Source organism: Trichoderma ghanense, assembly GCF_004382785.1.
Source record: "Trichoderma ghanense strain CCMA-1212 chromosome Unknown scaffold_1, whole genome shotgun sequence".
NCBI lineage: Eukaryota > Fungi > Ascomycota > Sordariomycetes > Hypocreales > Hypocreaceae > Trichoderma > Trichoderma ghanense.
In genome coordinates, this window is record NW_027395664.1 from 2,047,357 (window position 1) to 2,068,200 (window position 20,844).

Consider the following 20,844-nt stretch of genomic DNA (forward strand, 5'->3'; position numbering starts at 1 on the left):
AGATAGGATTGCACAGCACACCACGCGGGCACCTCATGAGAGAGGAGGGAAACGCGGAAGTATCAGAGCTCTCGGCTGCTTGACATCATCCCAGCTGCCATAAATCAAGACAGAGCCAGCAGCAGATGGGGATTTCTCTCGCGGTCTTTGCGTGTTCTACTTGCAACGCCTCGTCTGTAGCGCGGCTCGGCAATGGACGATACGGATCCCTTGTACGATGCGGCTCCGCGGCGGAGACTCTGATACCGAAGGCACCATGAGGTTCGCTCGCACCCAGGCGTCACGATGTCATCTGGCGCACTCCCAGTTCGCCACCTCGGCCGGGACCCCCTCGCAAAGCTGGGATCTTGCTCCAGCTGGCATGTCCTTCGTACTCCATGCAGCACTACCTTACATACAGTACTGTACGAGCGCTCCGTGCTTGTACCTTGGCAGGGCTTCGCAAGTCAACTCTGCAAAGCCTCCATGTATTCAGCAAGGGCAGCAATCTTGTTAGTGTTGTCTGGCGGCAGGGCAAACACTGGCCTGTGCCTCATGGCTCTCGTCTCCGTTCTCCGCTGCGGGCGAACTACTCCCTAGTCAGTAAGGACATGCATGAGCCATGCCGCGCGCCGCGCGCTCAACACTGCTAAGCATCCAGGCCGCCGCCAAAACCCTCGTTCCCGCGAAGCGTCCGTCCAGGCCGCGCCAGGCAAGGCATGGGGAGCGCTGGCAGGCTAGCACAGGTGCAGAACTTGTACTTGTACTTGTCACTGCCACTGAGGACGCGATCAGTCCAGAGCACTAATCACTACTTACCTTGCAAAACCCTCGCCTTCTACGGACAAGCCCCTGTGGCTTTTCCCCCTCCCATGTCCCGTCCTCTAGGTCGGCCACCAGTGTCAAAATGGCTTTATCTCCACACTCCTTCGAGAGCAAGCGACAGACACCACTGGATGCCATGGCAAAGCCGGGTACCGTACCTCGTACGAATGGTTTAACTGGCTTGACGTACCGCGTGCCTTCGGTCTCTGCCTGCAACGATGCTTTCTTGTTGCGTTTTGGCAGCACAGGGTTCCGTCTGGAAGACAAGGGGGTTTCTTCCAAGCCATATTATCAGGTCGCCGTCGTTGGCCCACTCTCCAATCTCTTAGACTGCTACTACAACGTTCGGGGGGGTTGACTTAGACGTCGAGAAGCCAGTCATTCCTCCGGCACTTGGCGTCCAGGTGGATCACCGGGAAAGAAAAAAGTCGAGTCGAGAGTGCTCAACATTCAACGAGCAGAAGGGTCACCGCCAGAACCAGAATCCTGCGCCTTCCGTAATCCAGGTCCCCACCGGCGCCCATCGTTTTCTGGCTCTGGCTTCGTCTCGGCGGCAAGAGAAGCTCTCTGAAAGGCTGGGCTGGAGACGACCAAGGTCCAATACAACTCCCTGGGGCGCCATGCAGCCAGCATCGGCCTCCATCTCCAGCGAATGGCTGTGCAGCGCCGCCATCCAACAAGGCAAACCCTGCGAACTTGCAATTAGCGTCAGGGCTGCAGGTCAAGCCCTCCTCTCCAAGCCCTCCTCTCACTCTCCATACGGAGTACGGTAGCAGCACACTTGCTCTTCCTCTCGGTTCTCGCACCTCTCGCTCGCTCACAGACTCGTCGCAGACTTGTCTCATTCTCTCTTCTCCGTCTTCTCACACGCCCCCCCTCTCCTCTTCTTGGCCCCCCCTCTCCGGCTTTCTCTTCTCGGTGTAGCTCCAAGTTGAGCAGGGAAGCTCTCGTCCGAAAGCCCCCAAAGGGGACTCTAGCCATCCCCACGCTCCCAGTATCAGCCTTTTGTTTCTTTCTTTTCTACGAGAGGCGGCCGCAGATCGAGAGGCCCTCGGTTATGCAGGGCCAAAGCACATCCGGCCCCGGGTATTGGGCCGTGGTGCTCAACGACATACTACATACATATATTACGTTCATGCTTTCCTCTTGCTCCTGCAGGCAGTATGTCAGCCACTGCGTGTTTGAGCAAAGTACTTGGCATTTGGCGGCCGAGTCGAGGATATCTCTATGACGAGGAATTATTTCTACCTGCAAGGGATGACCTAATTCTCACGTATACATACTGCCGGTAAATCGTTTCTTATGACTAGTTTTCCTTACATTGGTACACGTGCTGCTCGTATGCCATGTCTACTCCGTACTGGTCCTGGCGATGGTACGCTGGACGGACTTGGGGACTTGACTGCTCTGAACTCTGGAAGGGGGGAGGGAAATTGGACATTTCTCATGAGTGCCAGAGCACAGCGTACCGCAAGGTACTGCTACTCCCAACTACGAAAATGCTGCTGCCTCTTGTTTTCATGTGCTGCCAACTGAAAGTGGCCTGTCTTTTTTTTTTTTTCTCATGGCCACCAACTGTCGCTCGACCACCCTCCCCCCTTTCTCTCCATGCTTTGCTCTTGTTATCTTTCGTATCATTTCAAGCAATCATTCCTTTTCCTTTCTTTTTCCTGCTGTTGCTGTTTGCTGCTGTTACAGTACCGTTGCCGCGTGCACCAATTTCGAGCCCCCAACCTCCCATCTACGGTCCACCGGAATCATTGCCGCCGATCGTCATGGCTCATCCATCCCCTCGCTGACCTGTCGAGTCGCGCATTCCTGCGCTTTGGCCTCTGGAACCGTTATGCTTGGAGCAATATGCCGCATCAATGCCGCGCCGCTGCCGCTGCCGCCGTCCCATCAAACCCCCCTGCTCGATCCCGGTCCCTCGTCCTAGCCAGCAATATTCTGTATAGAGTGGGAAGAAAAAAAAACACCAGATAGAATGCCCTCCATTTCAAACAGCGTTTATGCTTCTTGAAAAGGGAAGTTTTCTGTTTCAGTCCACTCAATGACAGTGTCGGAGGTCGGGACGCGGCTTCACGGGAAGATGCGGATGACAGTTCTCCTAGGTTTGCGCGGCACTCGAGGAGCCGGATGAGTGCGGTCGTCTCTCCTTCATCCGGCGAACTGCCCACTATGGCTTTGGGCCTTGAGATTGTTGATCATCGCTTGATAATGGTCACTGGTGAAAGATGGATTAGTCTCTCTGCATCTTTTTCGATATAGCCCCAGATCCTGAAGTCATGCTCGAGAAATAAGACGTAAAGCGAAGACGCGGGTAGAGCATCAAGCAAGCCACATCCCGCTTCTTCGCATCTTGTCTCTGCTTGTAGCGAAGCAAGGTGGGGTGATAAAGGGGGCCAGAAATTGGACCAGAGTGCACTTACCAACGTCCTCGTCTTCCAGCTCATGGGCCAACCCGACCCTCTGCGGCTGATGCTTCACCGACTTGCCATACACAATGGCTGACTTGAACTGCTCTACGATGCTGCGGTGAATAGCATTGCACTATTTGTTGCGTAACACAAAACGTCAGTTTTTTTTGTTCAAAAGCATGGCTCATGACGCAGAGAGAGATTCAAGGGAGGGGTGCCTGGCCTGGTCCTCTCTCCCCTCAAGGGTGTTCCCTTCTCTTCTCTATGCCGGTTTGATTGGGGGCTACTCACGAAATCTTCCACGGTGCATCTGTTTGCTCTGAGGACTACGGGGGCTGAGTAGTCAGGTTGCCTGCCCTTGGGCTTGGTGTAGACTCGTTTCAGGTTCAGCTTCTCCCACATGGCCTCCATGAGCTCGTCAATGTTCCATCCATGCTCGGAGCTGATGGGGACGGCGTTGGGGATTCGGTAGAGCAGGTCGAGCTCCTCGATGCTGATGGAGTCGATTTTGTTGAGGCAGTAGACGACGGGGATGTAGCTAGTCAGGATCAGTCACATGCCATATGCATTTCTTCCTTGGAGCATGTCAATCACATGCCATCACCTCGAAACTCACCTTCGGCTTTTGGCCTCAATCACATCAATGAGGTCGTCAATGGTGGCGTCGCACCGAATGGTGATGTCGGCCGAGTTGATGCGGTACTCGCTCATGACGGCCTTGATCTCGTCGTGGTCAATGTGCGTGAGGGGCTGGGTGCTGGTGATGTTGAGGCCGCCCTTGTCCTTCTTCCTGAAGGTGATGTTGGGCGGCTGCTTGTTGATGCGGATGCCGAAGCCCTCGAGCTCGGCCTCGATGACTCGCTTGTCCGTCAGCGGCTTGTTGACGTCGAGCACGATGAAGATGAGGTGGCACGTCTTGGCGACGGCGATGACCTGGCGACCTCGTCCGCGGCCGTCCTTGGCTCCCTCGATGATACCGGGGAGATCGATGATTTGCAACGGGGCGCCTGCAGGCCAGAATGACATGTTAACATCCGGTCAGTCTCTCTTTTCTTCCCTTCTCTTTTCACTTCTCTCGCGCTTCTCCCCTTGTCGTTCATGCCAAGAAAAAAAAAAGAACAAAATAACAGCCAACAGGCAAAGCAAGACGGGGAAAAAAAACGCACCATTGTAAATGACCTGTCCCGGCACCGACGTCAGTGTCGTGAACTCGTATGCGGCCGCCTCCGAGTGCTGGCCCGTCAGCCTGCTCATGAGCGTGCTCTTGCCGACCGAGGGGAACCCGATGAAGCCGATACTGGCGACGCCCGTCCTGGCCACGTCGAAGCCCGCGCCGCCGCCGCCGCCGCTGCTGCTGGGGGTGAGCAGCTCGCGCTTCAGCTTGGCCAGCTTGGCCTTGAGCTGGCCCAGATGGTAGGACGTTGCCTTGTTCTTTTGAGTCTTGGCCATCTATTGCGAACAAAAAATATCGTCAGGATCCTGATTGTGTTTCTTCGTTTCGTATGCGAATCATCGGGATTGCGAAGATGGGAACGGTTGTCGCTTGGGGGGGAGTCTTTCTTCGGTGTGGGGAGACATACCTCGGCCTCGATCTCTTTGATCTGCAAGTATCGCAATGTTAGCCATGTCAAGTCGAGCCAGCGGACAGCTGCGAATCGCAATCCGTAAGGGGGGGGAGAACGGATCATACCTTATCCACGGTGGTCGACATGATGCCGGTAGTTTTCCTCTTTCAATCAGCTACTCCCAGCAATGCTTCCTCAGAATGCAAAATCTTCGCAACTCGGTTCTTCTATATGTCGTCTCTCCCACCGTCGTCTCGTCGTGATATGCAGGTTCGCGAATGTCCGTAACGCGGGTGTGAAAAAGAAGGTGAATTACCGTCTACCGTATATCAAAAGTTTGGATGAAGCTGGTTGGAGAAGGATTTTGGTGGGGTGAATTTTTTGGGTTTGTGGTTTCGCTCGGGTGGCCAATGATGTCAGCTCCTCGTTGACCAATCATGTTGCGAGGATGGAAGCCACATTGGATGAAGGCTGTGATGGAGGCAAAACGGCGGTTCTGTAGGATTCTATGTACTGAAGGTGAACAGTATGCCGTATTTGTCACATACCCCATGTTAGATTCGAATTCTTATGGTTCATGGAATAGATACACATGCTAGACCAACTTCATATACACACAGTGCCATTGATGCACCTTAGCGGCAAACATTGTGCAAATCAAACACGACTGTATTGGTTCAATACAAGGCTAATCTCCGTCCATGCATTCTCACTTCCACCATCAGTCACCCCAGGAACACAACCAAGAGAAGGCCACCCTCAGACAAGCCGCCAGAAAAGTGGCTGAAAAGAAACAAGAAACAAGAAACCCAAAGACAAGAGAAACCCCAAGAAAGAGTCAAGATAAGAGAAACCCTATCAAGAAGCTCCCTTTCTGTTCAAATCCCTTGCCCATTTGCTAAACTCTCAGACATCAGAAAAAAAGATCAACAACGCCTTTCGTCTCGACATGCAAGAAACGCTTCCCTTTCCGTTTGTTTTCTGTATTCCCTCCCAGTGCACACTCCAGAAATCAGGTAGGGCAAGACGTCGATTTGACCCTACTGCACGCAAACAAACATGCAAAGCTTTCCAAAATACCGTTGGCATACCATAACACTCCGTCCAGACTGTGAAGAGAAAAGAGGCCAATGATAAAGGAGAAAAAGGAAGGCGCCATTTCTCCCATTTCTGCATCCCTCCCCTCACGCGTAAAACAGCGCGTGTATGCGTAGTAGATCCCAGGCCGAACAGAACCTGAAAAAGAAATTATTTGCCCCTATGAGGGAGAACCAGCCACCAAAGAAAAACGGTGTATTGCGTTGCGTTGCGTGAAGTGTGCGTAAGATGTGCGCGTGTGTACAAGAGCGAGCGCGGCCTCGTTTCCCATTTCTTTCCACCGGCATCCGAGTCTATAGACATTTACACGAAGAAGGTCAAGAAGGAAAGGAAAAAGAACAGAAGAAGATAGCATTAGGGGGGAGGTAAAGAAACGAGGAAGCCAGGAAGAAGAGACAGCCAAGATAATAAAGCAACAGATGTCGGGCAGTGTGAGATCGTACGGCATCAGTCGGCTTGGTGTATTTCTCCTCTTTTCTTTCCTCCCTTTCTCCCAGTGCAGTCCTACCATCAACTGGCCGATCCATTAATACCATTGGTGATACCAGTATCCATCGATGCCTCGTCCTTGACCCTGTCCGAGGCACCATCTCCATTTGCACCATTGATGGTCGGTCTGGCCCGCGGTGCTGATGTCGGGCTGATGGGCGAAGAATGAATGCCGTTGGGCAGTGGTGAGGGGCTCTTTGTGTCCTTGAGGAGGTGGCCAAGACCTTGACTCAGACAAAGGGCGGCATAGTCTGTGTCTTCGGGATACGCTCGGGTCAATCCTCGTCGGGGAACTCGCGTCTCCGGGAAAGGGCTCGAGCTCGTTCTGGAAAGAGTTGGCAACTCTTCTCCGACCAAGACTCCGTTGACATAGTACTTGTGTCGTGGGGCAAAGCCATGATAGCGGGCGACGTCCGGATCTCGCTTCCATTTGCCAGCGGGTAGCCACTGGTCCTTGCTCTCCAGCAGCTCACAGTATTCGACTCCCAACTTGATGCCTCGAAGATGCGGCACGGTAGGCACACAATCCATAAAGTCGGAGACCTATAGAGAAAAAAAAGAGGGCAGACTGTGAGTAAACGGCGACGCAGAGTTGTCAAAGGGTATTTATGCTGACAAGACTTACCTTGACAAAGAACATGTCCATTGCCTCGAATTTCTCCCATGCCTCTTGCTTGAGTCTGTCCTTGTTGTCATGGCTCAGACTGTCCGCCGTCTCATTGCCATAGCATCCGGGCACCTGTTCGCCAAGATCCCACAGCTTCTCGGCGAAAAGCGTGTACCGCAACCACTCCGTCCTCCAAAGGCTGAATTTGGCCAGCCGCGAAGCAGGTTCGCGCCTCCAGGAGGAGTCTATGAAAGATAAATGTTAGTATGCATGCGTCAGGAACGCGGATGGAAAGCTTTTGCCCAACTTACATTTGGAGAGAGTCAAATCCTTCTCCCCCAAGAGCAGAGCAACGTGAGTGTTGAGGAGCCACTGCTCACGACCCTCGGCGGTATTGTCCAAGCCGGGGCGAATCGTGTCGTATCGAGGACCGCGCATGTACTTGAACTTCTCGGCCACGGCGGTGGTCTTTGTGTTGGATGCCGTGCAGAGCCACCGCAACAAGGGGGGCAGGCTTTCCAGTCGAGCTCGCTCTTCCTCCTCCCGACGGCGTTCTTGTTCCTCGCGGCGCTCTTGCTCTTCACGAAGGCGGCGCTGTTCTGCTTCTCTGGCGGCTGCGGCACGCTTGCGCTCCATTTCTTCCCGCTCGGCACGCTCTTGACGCTCCCGCTCGGCACGTTCCTCCTGCTCGCGTAGCTGTCGGGCCTCTTCGGCGGCCTTGCGCTCCTGTTCCTTGTGAAGCCGCTCTTCCTCTTCCCGTTGCTTCTGCTCTTCCTCTTCTTCCCTCTTCTTCTTTTCCTCCTCTCGCCTCTTTTCCTCTTCTTTCCGCTTCCGCTCCTCTTCCTTTCGCCGCTTCTCCTCTTCCTGCTTCTTCCTTTCCTCCTCTAGGCGGCGACTCTCGTCCTCGCGGCGACGAACGGCGGCCTCTTCAGCCTCACGTCGTCGGACACTGGCTTCCTCAGCCTCACGGCGTTCACGCTCGGCTTTCTCACGGAGCTTGTTGCGCGCCTCCTCTTCTTCTCGTTTCTTTCGAGCCTCCCGCTCCTCCTGTTCCTTTCGCTTCTTGGTCTCCTCCTCACGCTGGCGGGCCTCTTCAGCTTCTCGTTTCTTCCTCTCCTCGAGCTTGGCACGCCGTCGTTCCTCCTCCTTTAGGGCTTCCTCTCTCTCGGCTGCCTCCTTCTTCTTGGAGGCCATTTCTTCCTCATTTTCGCGACTTCTTCGATCGCGAGTCCCCGTCTGCTCCTTGACCTGGTCTGCATCTGGCATTTCGACGTCGTCATCCTCTTGCTTGACGCGGATCGATTTCTCGCCAGAGGTATTGCGGCCTGGGTCATTCCGCTTGGGATCTCGCTCATCGCTCTGGTTGCTTTTTGGTTCGTCGTCGCGAGGCTTTCGCGGCAGGGGAGCCGAGGATTTGGAAGAGGGTTCCCGAGATATGCTACCTTTGCGGGGTTTGACCTCTTCGGAGACTGGGCGCTTTGACAAGGGTCGCTTCTCCTGGTTGCTCTCGCCCTCAAGCCGCCGGCGCTTCAGCGGAGCATCCTCCTTGTCAACATCACTAGGTCGATCGGGCGTAATACTATTTCGATGTCGTTTTGAGACGCTGTCTCCCGATACTGACAGGCGATCCCTCGACTCGTCGCGCTTCAAAGCCTTTGTTCTATCGTGATACTTCTCCGATAGCGTGGGCTTTTCCACGCTTTCATCGTGCCTTGGCTCGCCGGGGCTCGATGGCTCTTTGGCCCCAGACGAAGCAGTAGAGCCCATGCTGCCGCGCTTCTGACGCTCACGCTCGTCCCGCAATTCGCCTTTGGAGATCAGCTTTCTTCTGGGCTTCACATTCTCGCCCTCGGACGAGATGCCGGTAGCGTCTGACTCAGTACGCTTCGTCTTGGGAGCCTTATGAGGAGGCGCCGGAGACGCCTCGCGATCTGAACCATTCGACGCCTTGATGTCGTCTCTCTTTGGCCGCCCCGTCCCTTTCTTCGAAGAAGTATCCTCGCCACCGTGGCCGAAAGAGTCAGACCTCCGTTTCTCCTTCGAGGCGTCCGTCTTGAGGGCTGGCGGCTTCTTTGGCTCTCGAGTGGGACTAGTAGCGCTGCGTTTGGGCGGTCTCGAGTCTTCCTTGGCGTCTTCCCTCTTGTTTCGCTTCTCCTCCCGATGTCTCTCTCTGTCTCTCCGCGCGGGGGACTTGGCCCTGGCAGAGTCCTTGTGTGTCCGCTTGTATTCGTCGTATGCGTTCTTCAACATGTGCTCTTCTTCCTTCCAGTTGGAGCCCTGCCGCCGACGAGCAATTTCATAGTACGTCTCTCCGTTGAACTTGCGCGTGGGGTCAAAATTTTGCTGTTCCAGTAGCAGTTCGACAACCTTGATGTTCTCCTGGCCGATGGCCGCGAGCATTGGGGTGGCAAATTCTGCCGGGAGCGTCTTCACTGGGGGAGGGTCTGCACTGGCGCCTCCCAGGCCCAGCAGCAATTGGATGACCAGGTCGTGGCCACCTCGTGCGGCGGCCACCATTGATTCGGGGTCATCAAAGCCTTCCTTGACCTGCAGGATCCGAGCAACGGTCTCCTCGTCGCCCCGCCCGGCGGCCTGGCGTAGGGTTTTGTCGTCCAAAGGCATGTAGAGCAAGTCATTTCTCGTCTTAGTAGAGCGAACGGTGCCGGATCTCCGACCTGTCGACATTGTTGCGGCTGGGGAGCGTCGTGGACTGTCGGGTGCGTGGGAGTCTCGAGCGTCGTGGTAGTCGTGGGAGTGACGGTCCTCAGAGGTGCGGCGACGTTCGCCCTGCCGCTTTTTAGCTGCGAGGAGCAGTGCACGAATCTCGTCGCCATTTTCGGTATCGTCTGTAACTCTGTCTATCGGTTCCTCTCCGTTCACATTAGCTTTGCGCGGGTTGACGCCAGCATCCAAAAGCAGTTTGACCACGCCGACGTGGCCGTTGTCGACCGCATCCAAGAGCGGAGTGTCCTTATCGTAGTTGACGCAGTCCAGGTTGCAGCCGGCGTCGATGAGGAGCTTGACAATGTCTTCGCAACCATTGATTGCGGCTATCTGGAGCGGCGTGTTCCCGGCGTAGTCCGCCACATTCAGGTCCTCGGGCCGATCTGTCAGCCTTCGCTTCGCACTTTCGTACTCGCCACGCGCGCAGGCCCGGGCGAGCAGAGTCTGGCCGTGGGCATCCAGGTGCTTCTTGTGAGGAGCCATCTTGACGGGCGAAGCATGGGCTTCGGGCACCGTCGGCGTGGCGAGGCCTCGCAGCTTGGAGCTACGGGGATGGGGGCTCAGGCTGGCCGAGGATTCGTCGGAGTGGTAGTCGCCAGCGTGGAGGGGAGGGGGTAAACGCTTCTTCTTGAGGCTGCTGCTGGAAAGATGATGGGCGGGCAACTGCGTCGATACGCTCCTACGATGCTGTCGGGGGTGGGGGGAGATGGAGCGAGTCCGGGTCCTAGGGTCATGCTGTGACTGCTTGGTGGCCGTCTTGGGCTCCTTGGGCGTCCGCCCGTTGTCGAGGGTGGCGCTCGTGGTGCGCTGGCGGCGAGCCTTTCGCTGGTCGGCCTCGTCGTCGGACTCGGCCTTGGGAGCCTTTCGCTTGTGCGGCAGCAGGCGCTCGCCCGACTTGAGCTTGTCACGCAGGGACGAGGAGACAGGCTTGTTGGCGTGGGTGCCCTCAGAGTCTGAGGGGGAAGCGGCAGCCACGGCGTCGGATCGCCGACGGCGGTGAGATGGAAGCGGATGCTGTTGACGGTGCTGGCTGAGATTGTGGGGAGGCGAGGTCGGGGCAGAACTCAGGCCGCTGGAGGCGCCGTCCTTACTGCGAGGCTGGCGGTCCTTGTCTGCAGGCCCCGGCAGCCGTTTCTTGACACCCTCGACGGGCCGCCCGCCAGCCGCATTCTTGTCGCCCTGGCTACTGCTGGCCGCCGGCTGGCCGTTGCCTCTGGCCGAGTCGGCGTCGCTCTCGCTCCTGTCTTCCTGCCTCACCTTGCGGACCTTGGAGGGCGAATGGCCGTCCTTGCCCGGCAGGACAATCGTCTCGGCGTCCGAGTCGCGGTCGGCGACTGGAGCATCGTCGGTTCGGGCCGCCGTGGACAGCGACGACGGCTCCCTGGCCTTGGGCCTGGCGGGCGACAAGGCCCTCACAGAAGAGCGTGGCTTCGGATCCGAGTCGGAGGCTGAGCCTCGTCGCGGGCGCTCGTGTTTGTTTTGCTGCTGCTGAGGGGAAGCGCCAGCATGCTTGGGCGTGTCGGACTCGGCAGCATTCTGCGCGTCCATGACATTTATCTTCGAGAATTGCCGGTGGCTACCACCATCATGGAGATTAGGGAACGAGTTTCGGCAGCGAGCGAGCCGGACGAAGAGAGGCCGATTGATCTGGTCACGTCGACCGCCACGTCAGAGCTGCTGGCAATGGGCACAAGTAGTAACAATGGCCTCTGCGGAGATGGGGATGGACACAGCCGGGGGGGATTTTGCAGGTGGTTTTTAGGCACGACAGCAGCTGGCTGGCAGTGGCAAAGCCGGCACGGAAGCGGCCGCCTCAGGGAATAAACAAAAGGCGGGAGAAAGGGGAGAGGCCTGGAGGAAAGGATGATGAGTATCTGCTACAGCGCTGGCCAAAGGGGGAGAGCCCAAAGAATAGAACAGGCGGCGTGGGCGAGAGTCGATGCTATTTTTTTTTTTCCCTACCCGGTCGGATGTCGAGAGAATTGAGCAGAAACTGGAGTTCAATCTCGAAATCGAATCGAAAGCGTGTTCACCGTAGTGCTGCTGCCCAGGGCACGGAGTACCTCGTACCTCGACTGGCAGAGGCCTGCACCAGCAGCTGTTAGCGGGCTTCAGAGCTGGGAGAGCAGCAGAAAGTGCCGGGGGGGCGCAGGCGGTAGCGCAGGAGGTACAGGTGAGTTGCGGTGCCACCGGCGGGGGCGGCGCTGCAAGGTACTGGATACGGGGGCCACTACTGAGATTTGCCTCGGGTCTCGTACGAGCCGGCAGAGGGAAAAGGTCGAGCGAGTCGATTACGGGATGGAGTCTGCGCGTGCCGACTGGAGCCAGCCAGAGGAGAGCACATGCAGGCTAAAAGGCGGACAGATATGGAACATGGAACAGACGACAGACGACAAGACAACAGCAAAGCACGAGTTAGGAATACTTTGGTACTAGCAGAACATTGAAGGTTGTACTAAGCAATTCAGTGCACACACACACACACAACAGAAAAGCAGCGAGGCAAACTCACACATATTACTTCATACCATCTATCATCGTAATACCGCTGCATCAGCAGAAAGACGCTAAAAAGAGCCTGAAAACGGGACTCGGCTTCGAAACTCAGCCCAGCAGCCCGGCTCAGCTGCCGCGCGCTGATTGGCCCGTCGCCGCCAGCCGCTCCAGCCGGCGCAGCGCCTCCGCGGTGCAGTTGTGCGGCCGAAACAGCGGAGTCGCAGCCTAAACCACGCTGGCGAGTAGCTGCCATCCCGCGTTGCCACCCTCCCATCCCAGAAGGCCGCCCCCCCCAAAATTGGCGCCCCCCCCCAAAAGGCCCTCAGGCGTGATGTGGTGCTGCAGCCAGCAGGGCCCTCCCATGTTTGCCGCCAATCACCGCGGCGGGCGGCTCCGGCAGTGCTGGGAGGCATCTCGGGGGTGTCTGGGCTTGAAATACGGACGGTCTCGCCTCTGTTCTGCGGCCAAGAGACGGGAGAGAAGAGAGGGCGAGAGAGAGAGAGATAGAGAACGAGGGGGAAACAGGGAATATCGCGAGACGACGTCGAATCCTGGCCGCCGCTTGATATCCACGCATGCACGCGTCCGACCGCTCTGTGCCGTGCTGCAATGCGCTGTTTTCCTCGTCTGTGCGACCTGCAGTCTCGCTCAATCAATGAATCAATTATTCATCATTCACCGATTCAGTCCCTCAATCCATCCATCGATGACCGTCCGTTCAGGCCTGGTTGAGTCTGACTCCCGCAGACGGCAAGACACGACACTCCTCCCCCTCCCCTTTCAAGCAGCAGACCAGACGCTGCACGCCGATAACAACAACCGGACACCGAACAGCTCGCACAGCACATGCGACATGCAGCCTTGGTAGGACAAAAGGCATTAATGCCCGGCTAGCCCTAACCGGCACTCATCGTTCAGTCTGCTGCTGCGGGAGCAAACAAGGCGCTGCAGCCCCCTCCCTAACTCGATACGGCCATTTGCTGGACCATCACCCCATCGTCCCCTCTTACGACCATTCGAACGCTTCTCTCGCAATTCATCCGCCCTCTCGACCCTTCTGATCCCCAGCCAGGCCGCCTCCTCACTCACTGGTGGGCTCATCCTTGGCGCGACTCGAGGCAGCTCTTCTTCTGCAACTTGCTGCAACCATCTACCTACCCACGTCGTGCATACATTACATTGCCATGGCAGCAGCTCGAGGCACCAGCGACGCGCGGCTGCCCTCGTCTCTCGAAGCCGCCCGAATCGCCTCGCTGCCATCGACGGCCTATTACTTACCGAACTTCATCAGCGAGGAAGAGGAGCGCCTGATCCTTGACAGAGTGCGTTTTGCCGCCGTGGCTGGTGCCGTCCATGATGGTGCCGGCGGTCTCCGCCTTCAGCCCTGCTGATCACAGCACACGCCTTCACAGATCGCCGCAGCTCCCCGTCCGCGATGGAAACAGCTCACCCATCGACGACTACAGACCTGGCCGTCGGACCTCGTCAACAACAAGCTCCTCGACGCACCGCTGCCCTCCTGGCTCGAAACGCCCGTGGTGCCGCGGCTGTTGTCCCTCCCGCTCTCCGACGACGGTGACTCTCCCAAGCACATCTTCGCCGAAAGCCCCCACCAGCGCCCGAATCATGTTCTCATCAACGAATATCCTCCCGGAATCGGCATCATGCCGCATAAGTTAAGTATTATGGCAAAGTAGTTGAAGAAATCTTTGGCAGCTTCGAAATGCTCATCCACCCTAGGATGGCGCTGCGTATTGGCCCGTGGTGTGCACAGTCAGCCTCGGCGCGAGCCTCTGTCTGAACCTGTACCGCAGCAAGGAGGACGGTGCCCTTGATCCCGAGCCTGCCTGGCGCATCCTCCAAGAACCTCGTAGTCTTCTCATCACCACGGACAAACTCTACACGGACTATCTGCACGGCATCGCCGACACTGACGAGGATCTTGACCTGTCTGCCGACACGATCGTGAACTGGCCGTTGCTTCGAGATCCCGAGGCGTTTGCTAGCGGTCGAAACCCGAGACAGACCCGCACCAGCCTCACATATCGAGATGTCCTCCAAGTCTCCAAAGTTGGAGCCAAATTAGGTCTCTTCGGCAAGCGATGATAAGAACGTGCCCTAACTTGACTGCCCGAATTGCTAAGTAGCCTAGAATACAAAGGGAATCATGATCCATTTCCCCTCCACCTTGTCCGCCCCGAACTTCCCGGCATACCAAATCTTTGTGCCGTATGCCGTTGAGCCGACATTGGCCAGGACAAACGTCAATGAGCACAGGATGGATCTGTTCACCCAGCATCCCGTCGGCGCTGCAACGACGGCAAGGCTCAAGTAGAGGAGGCATTCGAATGTGTAGTGGGGGCAGATGAAGTACTTGAACCAGCCCTCGCTCGGGAGCGTGTATTTCTTGAGCCCTGCCAGATATCTGTGGCATTCGTTTTGCTGAGCGCCTGCGAACCCGAAGACCGCTGCCCCGATGATGATTTGTGGCGTGAAGTGGATGGGCTGCGGGGACTCCCACGACCGGAGAATTGCACCTGTGAACTCACGTCAGCGTCATGACCAAGACAGGCCCGAGATTTGACCCTATAGCTGCTGTGTGAGATGAACCTGAGCCTTGAATCCAGACAGAGATGCCCAGGGTTGTGTAGTAGGCCAATCCGAGAACCCAATGGACGAACCACATGGGCGAAGACCCAGGCTTCGTGACGAAGAGGCACTCAAACAGCCTTCTTGCTCCCTGCGAGCTCATCAAAAGCCACGCAACCAGCGTTGCCGTGAGCCCAACCTCTGACGATGGATCGTTCCCCGCAGCTTGGTGCTGCTTCTCAGCCAGGGCCCGCATCACCGATCCCTTGGACACGAATTGCCAGCCCCAAAAGATGGACCACGACACGGACGTGATGTAGAAGTGTATAAACCACGAGTGCGGCACCTGGCCATAGCTTGTCAAGACGTCAAAGAAGCCTTCCTTGGGCGCCTCGGCCTTGCCCTCGCCGCTCTTTTTCGCAGAGGCCTGGCGGGACGTGGCTCGTCTGGCACCGTAGTCCATCAACGCCCGGCGCATGTCGTCCGGGAGAGCTTGTAGCATCAGGATGAAGCCTCCGTTGGCAACGAAGAAGATCTGGCACCATTCGGCTGGTGTGAGGTCGCTCATGTTGAGCGTGGCCAGCAGGTTCGATATGCTCTCCATGGTGTGAACTCCACCGGCTGCGGTATGCGGTAAAAGGAAATTCAGCCAGGCCAGAAGAACAAAAACTCAGAAAATCAAAAGCGATTGAAACGAGGGAAGAGGGAAGAAGGTTCAGAGAGGTATGTATGTAAGGGCAGAAAATGCGTTGGTGAAGAGTTGCCGGTTTCCACTGCTAAAGCCAGCCGTGGAGTGATAATGATCCTAGGCGAAGCACAAGTTGTGTGAATTTTGGTCGCCTGCATGCAGAGCCGCCGCTCCTGTGGTCCCCCAAACCGGCTCATTGCTCCGTCCCTTGAACCAACGGCTCACGGCGATTTTCGCTGATCCTAAACCATTGCAGCAGATACGTAGTGCGCACGGAGTCCTCCGCAACTCGGACAACTGCTGCTGCTACGATAAAGCTCCAAGTAGATCGCAGATAGCCAATTGCAAGAGGAAGAAACCTGTTTGCTTGCTTATGAACTTGTGACGAAGACTCTCGACAATCGGCGATAGAGACGCAGGCCGCAGTCTTATTCACGCTGGCGTTGCACTGCTGTGGGGTTTGCCTTTGGCGGTGGATTCGGTGGTGGGCGCTTGCTGCAAGGCAAGTTGTTGCGGTTGAGAAGAAGAAATGCAGGATTTTAGTAACGGATTGTTTATGGACTTTGATGGGAGGTGATGAGTGAGACGAGGAGGATGAGTTGGATTTTTGGTGCCATGAGAAGGATCTCGGGGATGGAGGAGGCAGGATTAATCGATTAATGCAAAAGCTGCTTGGGTTTGTGTTGCAGCACGAGTTATGATCTCTTAGTTGGCAGACGTCGTTGGTACGGTGCTGCCAAAAGTGGATAACCAGGGGCTGGATCACAACATCAGTGCCTTGACTAGTAGACACTGTGATATTAAGAAAACATGGATATTATAGTCGCCGGTTCAGCAATTTGAGCTGATTGAATGTCCTTCTTGACAAGAGGCATAAGTCAGCCAGACTGTTGCGTATGATTGATGTGCAATATTCGAAGCAGATACCACGACTTTCAGGGTAGGTAGCACAAAACCTCGCGATATCTGCACCACATACCTTTAGCTCTCATCTGATGACTCACGTTTCCCTCTTCAATTATGGAGTACGATGAAACACGTTTCATCACTTCTCACGGCTGGCAAGCACGACTACCTCGTATACTATGCAACTTGCTCCCGATAGCATCCAACTAACCAACGGCAACAGCAGACCATGCTGCCTTCCGCTCTTCAAGACGATAACGGTCCGGCTGTGGCACCTGAGCAAAACTGTGCAGAACCAATCCCACGAATCCGCGATACGGCATCACGTCATGATTCGTCCGGCTGTTGCCGTTTCTAGGTGCCGGACCAATCCTGAATGCTCTTGCCCGTCTGAGTTGCACGAACGATGACGGCAGGTGTAGCCGGCGACCGGTTCCGACTTCAACATCCAAATACTTCACTTCTCACCTCAAGACTGAATCACAGAAGCTCACGATGTAGAAAACTCCCAAATTGACCATTAATCATCTAATTGTTACAGACTGGAACTCCTCCCTTCCCATGGCACTCAAGATCACCGCGTCCGAAATATCTCCATCCCAAATGCCTCGCCAGGCTTTTCTATCACAGAGAATCCCCCCTTAGCAGGTCCAACACGAGCACTGCTGCCTAGGGTTGATGTTCATGTTGGCGTCCAGGCAGTCCTGGTACTGGGCCGAGCACTTCTTGGCTGCGTTGGAAGGAGAATTGTCGCCAAAGCCCCAGTCCTGCGTAAACTGGCTGATGCCGAGGAAACTCTTCGCCTCGTTGCCGCGCTTCCACCGACCACTGGTGCCGTCCTGGCAGCCCTTCTGGTACACGTCTGTACATTGCGTGTACTGCTCCTTGCAGGCATCGGCACAAGCATCGACGCAGCCAGACCGGGGATAGGATGGACAGTTGCGGCTGTTCTGGTCAATGTACAGCTTGAAGGGGTTATCGCGCCACTCGCTGTAGATGTCGTTGCAGCTGACAAGGGGCAGATCGATGCCACCGACGGGCTTCCCCGGACCATAGCCGTACTTGGCGCTGGAGGGCTGGGTGCAGATGTTGGTGGGAGGAGGAGGGCAGTGGCTGGGCTTCGTCGTGGTGGCCGGAAACTTGGTTGCCGTGCTGGCAGGGCAGGGAACGACCGTGGTCGTCGTCTTCGGAGGGCTGCTGCCCTGGCCGGGATTGCGGCTCCAGAAATCGCCCTTGGAGCACTTGCTGTACTTGCACGTTGAGCTGCAGTACTTTTCAATGTTGCCGCACCACAGGGCAAAGTTGAAGCACTGGAGAGCTTCAGGGAAGCCGGCGTGGGCGAAGCAAGGAGCGACACTGGCGGCACAGGTGGCGTAGGCCTTTGAGCAGTCCTTTTCGTTGCTCCAGTCGGGCAGAGGAGGAAAACACCAGTTGCCGGACTTGTACTCGCAGGTAGGAGGAGTCGTGATGGTGGCCGTGCACACTGAGCTGGTCGTCGTGGTGGGATGATGATGATGATGATGTTTGGAGGTTATGCTACCACTGGTGGTGGTCGTGGTAGTCGTGGTGGTAGTCAGGCTTGTGGTAGTCGTGGTCGTGGTCAAGCTGGTCGTGGTGGTTGTGGTGGTTTGGCTGGTAGTAGTTGTGGTGGTGGTCGGGCTGAGCGTGGTAGTGACCGTGGTTGTGGTGGTGGTCGGGCTGGTGGTGGTCGTGGTGGTGGTCCCGGTCGGGCTGGTTGTGGTAAGGGTGGTTGTGGTGGTTGTAGTCCCAGTCGGGCTGGTGGTTGTGGTTGTGGTCGTGGTTGTGCTTGGGCTGGTGGTGGTGGTAGTTGTGGTCGTGGTCGTTGTTGTTGGACTAGTGGTGGTTGTGGTTGTGGTTGTGGTTGTGGTGGTCCGACTGGTGGTGGTTGTGGTCGTCGTGGTTGTGGTCGTGGTCGTGGTCGTGGTCGAGTTGGAGGCCGGGGGACTCACGGGGGGAGACCCGGAGCCGGAGCCGCAAGGCTCCGTGGACTGCAAAATCGAGGCGAAATACACATTCAGCCGACCTCCCGCGCCGCACGTCTGTGTCCCGTTGCCGTTACAAGGGACATTGCATTGCGAGTCGTCTACCTTGGCAGTGGTGTTCGCAAGCACGTTGCCGCACCAGCATTCACCTCCGTACTGAGTACCGGCCAGCGGGAAGCCTTGTGCCTCACAGGCAGTCAGACAGCCTTCAGTGGTGAGGGTGGTAGAGTTAACATCAGCGGTCCAGGAAAGGGTACGACCCTGTTGCGAGTCGTCAGTGTAGCAGCCCAAAGGCTGGTAGTCAGCGATGGTGACGGCCCTGGTTGGAAATGTCGGATCTTGCCAGACCGAGAAGATGTTGTCTCCTCCACAAAGCTCGGAGTTGTTGCCGTTGCAAGGGAACGTACACTGAGACTCGGCAAGCTGAGGACCAAGCACAGCGCCGCCGCAGTAGCAGACACCATAGTACGTGAGGCCAGCATAACGGAAGGCGTTGCCTATGAAAATCAGCGTGTCAGCTCATCATCCGAAGTGGCAGCCAGCCTTGTGAGAGGCAACAGTTTGGGAGCAAGGTCACCTTTGCATTCGGCCGTGCAAAGCTCAACAGTCATGTTGGCAGAGTCCAGTGGTGAGCGGAAGACGAGCGCGCCGGGGCTGCCCGGGGCGCCGTTTTGGAAACAGCCCGAGTAGACAAAGGGCGTGAAGGCTGACGTGCAAGGAGGCAGCTCCACGTTCCATGCCTGCGTGAAGCTAGCCAGAGAGAGCGTGGCGACTGCGGCCACGAGGGACCGGAAGGCGAGCATTGTGATGGCAAGTTGGGCAGAGACGCTGGATGAGACTCGAGTCACAGACACTGGGCGTGGTCCGAATACGCTCTGTTCAGGATGCTGAGCCAGCCGGGATTGCTTCGTGAGGTACGAGAGATTGGAAGCATTGGGACGATGAGGATCCCGAGTTATATACACATGATCAAAGGTTACCCTCGCTATCTACAGATCATAGGATGAATCGACATCACAAACCAGCCTTCACCATTCCCTCGGACGCTGTTGGATGCTGCCGCATGCTGTTGGACGCTGTCGGGTGCTGTCGATTCGAATGCTGTTGGGTGCTGCCCACTCACGATCCGGAGCATCACGATTTCAGGTCGCAGGGGTATTGCAATCGATTGTCTGCAAAGGCAAGCAGATCGGGCTGAGGGTGTGCCCTGTACCCCTGTTGGTTGCCCTCCCTTGTCTCGCCTGTCGGGAGCCTAAAGCGACGTCGAAGGAAGAATGCCATTGCATACCAACTCTCTCTCCCTTCATACCGATTTCCTTGCTTGAGGTTGGACCAACCTTAAATACCACCGACCAACCGATCCCAACTCCAGGAACGCAGCTATCGAGAAGGAACAGAGATCCATACAGTCTTTTGCAACTATCTGCCGTTGGCTGAAAGGTATCCGAGCGGGGAGCTATGCAAGACTCGCGAGTACGCTCCCCTGGCCGAGGCAGATGTTCTATCCAACTGCTTTGGGGTCCATATAGAACTATCATCGTCCTGCAAGGAGGCAATAGCGTCTGAGCGCAGAAGCAAACCAGGGCAGCCTGTCGCTTTGACGAGAACGAGACGTGAGTGTGTGCTACGATCCAGCTGCCCGAAGTGCGGCTGGCTGTATGCAACTCTACCGATGGGAAAGAGAAAGTGGAGATTACCTCCCGCCTGTGCATCTGAGACCCTGCCATATAGCTGCTCCATGCCAGGGATGGATATTACACACTGCCACTGCGACAGTATCCTAGTCTCGCCGAACATGGGACAGGCAAACAGTGCTTCGTACTACGTTCTTGGGTTCTTGCTGCTGACCAGTCAATGCTACCCTATCACCGCAAGCTGTGCATATCATGGCAAGGACTTGCACCGGAGGTGCCCCGAACGAACAGCCTGATGTTTTCATGATAGTATTCGGGAGTTTGTTATTGTATGGACAAAAGAGTCCAAGGGAACTTGGCGGCGTATAAGTCAGAGCGCAAGATGATTGGACGGATACAAACTTCGGACCCTACCTTTCCATGCAGGAAGGGTTCTAGACCTTTCAGCCTCTCGCAATCCTCCGAGATTGCTTGGGCATTTCCTCGTTCCGGGGTCCACGACGGAGTGCCTCCGCAGGCGATCCCCTGGCTTAGGTTCTCAGCGCGTCTGGGGTTGCGTAGGAGTGGCTGCGGAACACACCCGTTTGTATGCATACACTCGTGTATTGCGGAGGACCCATGTTTGACACTGGTGCCACGATTCTTTTCAGCTCTTGGGCCGGGGTATCGGGGCTTTTCTCGATGGGCGAGATAGGCATACTATGTGGGCTTTGCTTTTAGAGTATCAAGATCCCGCTGTGGGTTATGTTGATTGATATCTCAAGTTTGCTGGACCCTGGATGAGCGATGATGAGGAGAAGAAGACGACCAAGGACGAGGAGAAA

The 20,844-nt window shown here is 56.3% G+C and overlaps 9 protein-coding genes across 9 annotated transcripts; 5 read left to right on the forward strand and 4 right to left on the reverse strand.

The window, feature by feature from the left end:
- Window positions 1-217: 217 nt before the first annotated feature.
- Window positions 218-720, forward strand: CCMA1212_002061 (uncharacterized protein; the record flags this gene model as incomplete). Its single annotated transcript, XM_073699463.1, has 2 exons — window positions 218-404; window positions 584-720. The coding sequence occupies 2 exons, from the start codon at window positions 218-220 to the stop codon at window positions 718-720; spliced, it is 324 nt and encodes a 107-aa protein (XP_073561911.1).
- A 166-nt stretch (window positions 721-886) lies between these two features.
- On the forward strand, window positions 887-1,577 carry CCMA1212_002062 (uncharacterized protein; the record flags this gene model as incomplete). The annotated part of the gene is made up of 2 exons (XM_073699464.1): window positions 887-1,075; window positions 1,134-1,577. The coding sequence occupies 2 exons, from the start codon at window positions 887-889 to the stop codon at window positions 1,575-1,577; spliced, it is 633 nt and encodes a 210-aa protein (XP_073561912.1).
- A 62-nt stretch (window positions 1,578-1,639) lies between these two features.
- Window positions 1,640-2,035, forward strand: CCMA1212_002063 (uncharacterized protein; the record flags this gene model as incomplete). Its single annotated transcript, XM_073699465.1, has 1 exon — window positions 1,640-2,035. A coding segment is annotated over one exon (396 nt), but the record flags the coding sequence as incomplete, so codon positions are not given.
- A 973-nt stretch (window positions 2,036-3,008) lies between these two features.
- CCMA1212_002064 (Ribosome-interacting GTPase 1) lies at window positions 3,009-4,932 on the reverse strand (the record flags this gene model as incomplete). The annotated part of the gene is made up of 7 exons (XM_073699466.1): window positions 3,009-3,028; window positions 3,234-3,354; window positions 3,513-3,759; window positions 3,838-4,228; window positions 4,388-4,670; window positions 4,802-4,822; window positions 4,912-4,932. The coding sequence occupies 7 exons, from the start codon at window positions 4,930-4,932 to the stop codon at window positions 3,009-3,011; spliced, it is 1,104 nt and encodes a 367-aa protein (XP_073561914.1).
- A 1,462-nt stretch (window positions 4,933-6,394) lies between these two features.
- Window positions 6,395-11,252, reverse strand: CCMA1212_002065 (Protein HOS4; the record flags this gene model as incomplete). Its single annotated transcript, XM_073699467.1, has 3 exons — window positions 6,395-6,916; window positions 6,999-7,225; window positions 7,292-11,252. The coding sequence occupies 3 exons, from the start codon at window positions 11,250-11,252 to the stop codon at window positions 6,395-6,397; spliced, it is 4,710 nt and encodes a 1,569-aa protein (XP_073561915.1).
- A 1,309-nt stretch (window positions 11,253-12,561) lies between these two features.
- On the forward strand, window positions 12,562-13,068 carry CCMA1212_002066 (uncharacterized protein; the record flags this gene model as incomplete). The annotated part of the gene is made up of 1 exon (XM_073699468.1): window positions 12,562-13,068. The coding sequence occupies one exon, from the start codon at window positions 12,562-12,564 to the stop codon at window positions 13,066-13,068; it is 507 nt and encodes a 168-aa protein (XP_073561916.1).
- A 316-nt stretch (window positions 13,069-13,384) lies between these two features.
- CCMA1212_002067 (Alpha-ketoglutarate-dependent dioxygenase) lies at window positions 13,385-14,306 on the forward strand (the record flags this gene model as incomplete). The annotated part of the gene is made up of 3 exons (XM_073699469.1): window positions 13,385-13,522; window positions 13,613-13,880; window positions 13,975-14,306. The coding sequence occupies 3 exons, from the start codon at window positions 13,385-13,387 to the stop codon at window positions 14,304-14,306; spliced, it is 738 nt and encodes a 245-aa protein (XP_073561917.1).
- Window positions 14,307-14,348: 42 nt separating this feature from the next.
- CCMA1212_002068 (Polyprenol reductase) lies at window positions 14,349-15,393 on the reverse strand (the record flags this gene model as incomplete). Its single annotated transcript, XM_073699470.1, has 2 exons — window positions 14,349-14,737; window positions 14,811-15,393. 2 exons carry the CDS (start codon window positions 15,391-15,393, stop codon window positions 14,349-14,351), a joined length of 972 nt encoding a protein of 323 aa, XP_073561918.1.
- Window positions 15,394-17,024: 1,631 nt separating this feature from the next.
- CCMA1212_002069 (WSC domain-containing protein) lies at window positions 17,025-19,521 on the reverse strand (the record flags this gene model as incomplete). Its single annotated transcript, XM_073699471.1, has 3 exons — window positions 17,025-18,883; window positions 18,964-19,214; window positions 19,409-19,521. The coding sequence occupies 3 exons, from the start codon at window positions 19,519-19,521 to the stop codon at window positions 17,025-17,027; spliced, it is 2,223 nt and encodes a 740-aa protein (XP_073561919.1).
- Between the last annotated feature and the right edge of the window lie 1,323 nt (window positions 19,522-20,844).